Source organism: Lactuca saligna, chromosome 5, assembly GCF_052625555.1.
Source record: "Lactuca saligna cultivar CGN05327 chromosome 5, ASM5262555v1, whole genome shotgun sequence".
Classification (NCBI taxonomy): domain Eukaryota; kingdom Viridiplantae; phylum Streptophyta; class Magnoliopsida; order Asterales; family Asteraceae; genus Lactuca; species Lactuca saligna.
In genome coordinates, this window is record NC_136421.1 from 18,762,550 (window position 1) to 18,768,682 (window position 6,133).

General features: G+C 33.7%; 1 protein-coding gene across 1 annotated transcript; it reads left to right on the plus strand.

Moving 5' to 3' along the window:
* The first annotated feature begins 1,543 nt into the window (after nt 1-1,543).
* NF-YC1 (nuclear factor Y, subunit C1) lies at nt 1,544-3,856 on the plus strand. Its single transcript, XM_078956857.1, has 2 exons — nt 1,544-2,331; nt 3,602-3,856. Exons 1-2 carry the CDS (start codon nt 1,637-1,639, stop codon nt 3,603-3,605), a joined length of 699 nt encoding a protein of 232 aa, XP_078812983.1. The 5' UTR covers nt 1,544-1,636; the 3' UTR covers nt 3,606-3,856.
* Nucleotides 3,857-6,133: the final 2,277 nt, after the last annotated feature.

A 6,133-nucleotide genomic window follows, 5' to 3' on the forward strand; every position in this document is an offset into this window, starting at 1 on the left:
TCACTTCAATTTTCCTCACCTAAAAGCTAAAGAATGGATGAGAAGCTATTCCCTCACTTTTTTTTTTAATATATTTCATACATATATTATGCTCATTTGTAAAAGAATTAAAAACCATGAATTTTGATATATTTTATATATTTTTATAGTAGGTATATAATTTTATAAATATTAAAAAAAATAGAAAAAAAAACTGACCAATAGCGTGAGAAGAGAGAGTGTGGCACCCCTACCCCCACCTCTTTTCGTGCGTTTCTTTCCCTCACCCACGGAGTGGTGTGCATGAGTGAGGGAAACTTCTCATTCATCTCCTTCACCTCGTCCATTCCATACTTTATTCCTATACGAGAGATTGTTTAGCCTCCCGTATTAACTGTTCGATTTTCTTTATTTCCCGTTGTGTGTTGTTTATCCATTTCTCTTTTCTTTCGATTTCAGAATCCGTAGCATCCATCCTATCATTTCTTAACAAATATCATAAAAGTTCCCACCAACTTCTTGTTGTTTGGCAATTATTAATTACTTCATCCCATTAGATATCCTACATGCTCTAAGTTTCTCGGTTGATGTGTAAGGACGATTGAATTTGTGCAACATTTTTGATTAGTCCTTAGGTGGATAAGAAGCGGAAGACATTTGTGTCCTATTTTCGACTAATTGATTTTTTTTTTCTCTTAAAATATGAAGATCTAATACAAAATCCGTATATGCTTACACTCTTTACATAGAGATTTGATGTGGAGTTAGTGGGGAAAACTGATTAGCGTACTATGAAGTCTGAGCAAGTATTGTGAAGTCTAACCATGGTACTGCGAAATCTTACCACCTTATTTTGAAATCTAACAAAATAGGATAAATCTAAAAACTCATATAAATAAATGAAATAAACAATTCACATTTTATACATAGTTATCATAAATACATGTAAATAAATCAAAATATGCCGATTTGTCAGGTACTCCTATCAAAATACGATATTATTTTATAAGGTTTCCTGTAAAATAATATATTTTGGCAAGAGTTTATGTCAAATTGTTACAAGTTCTAGAGTGTTATTGCTAAAATATATGAACCTGGATACAAATTTATCTTTGTATATATCTAAGTAGTTGATGATGAGTTATGTTTGAATTTTTCTAAAGAAATAAATTGAAAATAAAAATTTAAGTTTTTATTTAGGTGAAGTGAATTTAAGTTTTTATGTAGGCAAAGTGAAGGGATCCCTTTCAAAAAAAAAAAAAAAAAAAGTGAAGGAGTCGTATTTTTGTATTTTTTTTTAAGGCTATTCGTATTTTTATGCCCCTATAAAAATACTTGTTATTTATTTCATAGGCTTGATTATTGTCTTATTCTTAAAACAAGATTAAATTTTTTTGTGTATTTTTGCTTTTCAATTTTACTCACAAAAATATTCACGAGAAAGACAATAATATTAATACCCTTGTTGTGGGGACATGGTGCGCAGGATTAGCAAATTAACCCCAAAGCCAATTCATCCAATAGCAACAGGGAGAGTAATATCATAATCGGTGCACCCCACTGTACCTTATCCTTCCTCCCCAACCCCCCTGTATTTACAAACCATCGCTTTTTCGTTTCTAGAGAGAGAAAGAGAGGGGGAGAGAGAACCGTCGCAATGGAGAACACCACCACCACCTCCGCCGCCAACCACCAACCCTCCGCCGCTACCGCAACGCCACCGCAACCCTCCCCATTCCCACCACCACAACAACCCTATCAACACCTCCTCCAACAGCAACACCAACAGCTACAAATGTTCTGGAATTACCAACGCCAAGAAATCGAACAAGTTAACGATTTCAAGAACCACCAGCTCCCTCTTGCACGCATAAAGAAGATCATGAAAGCCGATGAAGATGTACGGATGATCTCTGCGGAAGCACCGATCCTGTTTGCGAAAGCATGTGAGCTTTTCATCCTCGAACTCACAATCCGTTCATGGCTCCACGCCGAAGAGAACAAACGCAGAACCCTACAGAAAAACGACATCGCCGCCGCAATCACGCGAACCGACATTTTCGATTTCCTCGTCGACATTGTGCCGCGCGATGAGATTAAGGATGATGTTTCTGCCGCCGGTGCTGGTTTGGGAGGGATGGTGGGTACCGCCGGTGGTCTTCCATATTATTACCCTCCGATGGGGCAGCCTGCACCGCCGCCTCCAGGTGTCACGATGGGACGACCGGCTATGGATCCTACCGGAATGTATGGTCCTCCGTCGCAAGCATGGCAGTCTGTGTGGCAGACCACCGATGATGGCTCATATGGAAGCGGAGGGAGTGCTGGACAAGGGGGCATCGATGGCCAAGGGTACGCTTATCTTTTAATCTCTGATATTGCTATTGCTGCTGTCTTTTTCATTATTTTTATATTTTCAAGAGAAAATCTCTTCTTTACACCAAAAATTTTCAATGTTCTTTGTTATAGCTTCATAAATTTTGTTTAGTGAACAACAATTTATGTTCTTGAATGCGTTTATCTCATTTTTATTTCTGTATAAATCTTTTGTTTGTTTCGCGTATGGAATTGTCTAATCTTTCATCCTTTTAGCAAAAAAAATCAAAACTTTCTAACTTTTAGAGCTACCATTGTTGTTTGATTAAAAAAAGATCGGGCCTTGAATGTTTTATCTGATTTGCTTGAACAAAATCTTGATTTTCCTTGTGTGATTATTCTAAATGTGAAATTATGTTCTTCCATTCTTGATTTTTTCTTATCTGATTGTTCTGCAATTCTCGATTTTTCTTTATGGGCTTGAAATTATTCTTGATTGTTCCAAATTCTAAAACGTGAAATTACACTCTACAAAAATCGATTTTCTTCATTGGGATTGTTCCGAAATGTTAATTTATGTTCTCAAAATCTAGATTTTTTTTTATTTGGTTTAGAATTTTGGTCAGAAACAAGCAATTTGTTGGTAAATATTTAAAACGGCGAGTCAAACTAGTAGCGATATTCTGTCTTTGAGAATTATTCCATCTGTTTCGTCTTGTAGACCTATCAAGTCCTCTAGTTGTTTTAGAATCAGGAATCAAAAATCAAAAATCAAAAAAATCATGATTTTTCTGCATTGATTTGTTGTTTCTGATGGAATCGGAATCAAGGGAAACATTCTTGTTCCTATCTTCACTCATTTGTAATTAGCCGAAACTAAATGCTTGGTTAGATTTGATGTGAATTACAAGGTAAAGAAAGGTTATGAAAAATGATTGTTTTAATGGGTGTATGAGGAAACTTTTGTTTCTCAATGAAAAAGTTAAATAATGGAATTCGTTACCACCCTCAAACATGGATTCATGAACAAAAATTATTGTTTGTTGTTTTTTATACCATTTTGTGGACATCGTTTTCTGGAGTATTTCAACTTTTTTTTCCTTAAAAAAGCATTATGCTTGGAACTTTTTGTGCAAAGCTGTTAATTCTTGCAAAATGTAGTTACGTTTTTGCAAAAAAAACTATTGGTTGTTTGCAATGAAATCCAAGTATCATTTTGTGTGCTATTCTTGTTCTTGATCATAATCTTGTATGATAAGCTTTTTTCACATAAAAAAATAGATGATGTTTTGTTTGTTTATTGTAGGTAAATGCTGAATGTTGGAGGACTTTCTGGGTGGTGGGGTTGAAGCAGCCTGCTGGTGAAGAAAGATGAGATTGGTGGAAAATTGTGATATGAAGTTGAGGTTGCTGCCTATACATATTACGTAGTGTAATGAGAAAAAAAGAAAAAGAAAAAGAAAAACAAGTTTGAATGATTGGATATGCAGTTAGAGTGTTAGGAGATCTCTTGTATAAAAACAACCCTTCAAAGATCAAATGCAGTTGGAATTTGCAGCAACTTCTTTTGGCATTACTTTAAGTATTAAAATAGTTTTGACTTATAAAACATAATGAACACCATTTTGGCCATGATTAGTTTGCTAAAAATCATGCCAAGTTGTGAAATACATTTTTCTCTATCAAGAGAAACTGCTGCTGGGGTTCGATTAGGATTCAGAATTATAGAGTTGGGATATGTCCAGATTTCCGTCTATAAAAGAAGGTAAAGTTTCATATTTAATTCATAAAAACTCACATTCCATTACATAATTTATTTTGAAGATATTGGTTTCTCTAATTTAACTTTGTGTATAATAATTTTTTCAACTTGGTTTATCTATTAATAACTCGAATATCATTCTTATAATTTTTTTCTACTTGATTTTTCATGTATATAACTAAATTTGGTAAAAAAATTATTTATAGTTTTTATGTAGGGCGTGTTTGATAAAAGTAGTTGTTAGCTGAAAACGGGTAGCTGATAGCGGGAAACTGTAACTTTTATTTGTTATATGAATGTTTGGCAAAAGTAGTTTAAAGCTTTTGAAATATATAAAATTACATAAAATGATAATTGATTAAAAACAAATAAATATATAAATATATATTTTAAGGGTAATTATGGAAATTGATTTTAAAAGCTCAGTAGCGTTTTGTTAAACGCTACATGTAGCGTTTTGTTAAACGCTACATGAAGTAGCTTTCAGATTTGGAACGTTTTGTTTAAATTAAAAGCTAAACGCTCGTACTGTCAAACGAATTTTTTTATTTAAACTTGAGCGTTTTGTTAAAAGCTAAAAGCTAGAAGCTCTCAAACGCTTCCAAAAGCTCCGTGCCAAATATGCCCGTAATCTATGAATATTTTTATGGTTTTTAAAATCTTTAATCTTATGTTGGTAAAGCTAAAATATAAATTTTTTTTTGCATAAAAATTTTCATATTTAAATAGAAAAAAAAATCTCCGATTCCCCGTTGGGGATCCCCGGTCCCCATTAAGGGTAGGGAACTAGGGATGAGTATTCATTTATATTTCCCGTTAGGGATGGGATGAGGATGGAGATTGGAGACTCCGCTATTTCCCATCCTCGTTTCCATCTCTAACTGCCTATTGTAATCTATATATCCAATATATGATTTTTTTATTCCAATGGTTAATGAAGCTTAGAAAAAATAAAGAGGTGGAAAAATGGATCAAGTATGCAATGTAGATGTTTGTAGGAAATTGACTAATTTGTCTATATAAATGAATAATTTGATAATAATTACCAATTTTTTATAAATTTTGTAAAATGACCACTTACTCTAGAATATGGTATTTCGGAGTAGTTATGTTCATTCTGGAGTTGGTGGTGTTTGTTATGTGGGGTCCGGAATTTGACACCCGTACGTTCCGGCATGGAAAAGTGTATTCCAAAGTGTATTCTACATTGTATTCCGAGTTAGGGTATTTTTGTGTTTGTTCTTCCAGAAGCAATATATTTTTGTCTTTGTTCCTCTATTGCTGAAACCCAATTTTGATAGTTTTTATATACTAAAAAAATGAGTATGTGTAGGGATTTTTTTAAGTACCAATTTCCAGTGGAGAACAATGACAGCGTATCCAGGGATCAATGCAGTATATTAATCCAGACTATACATGATTTGATGTAGATATCAATAGTGATATCAACTTTAGTGGGTTAATTATGTTGGTTGTTTCCAGGTTACACACTAATCAAATACATCTATCTTTTCAATGTCTTGGATCAAATATAGTTATCCAGATTCTTGACGATAGTGATGTCAAATATTTTCTTAGTTTTGTTAGTAATATGCATCCTAACACAATATAATTGCTTGTTGTTAAATATGTTATTGAAAGTGGCATTCATTGATATCCTAGGGAAAATCGATTTGGCGACAATGGCTCTTTCGGTGATGGAATAATCAAATTTGTAATTTATTAGCTATGACAACCAATCATGTTCTTTATTACAATGAGCTTGTAAAAGGGGGTGATTATAGGTATAATGGTAATGTTGCAGCCAAACTTCTAAAAAGTTCGTCATGACTCCAAGGCTTGTACTTGATGCCAGGTTTTAAGAAAACGTTACATTAAGTTGCTGACTTAAGTCAATCCTTACAAAATTGCTGACTTTAGTCAATCCTTACAAACGATGTGGCTCGCCACAACTTATAAAAGCTTTAGGCTTGACATTGCCACCAATTCACGCCTAACATTATTTAGAACCATGGTTGCAGCTTATGCTGCTTTAGCATTTGATGTTGATGAATATGCAAATGATTATGCAAAACT

Bases quoted from the DNA above. Each gene is read 5' to 3' on its own strand.
- NF-YC1 (XM_078956857.1), top strand. From the start codon at position 1,637: ATGGAGAACACCACCACCACCTCCGCCGCCAACCACCAACCCTCCGCC.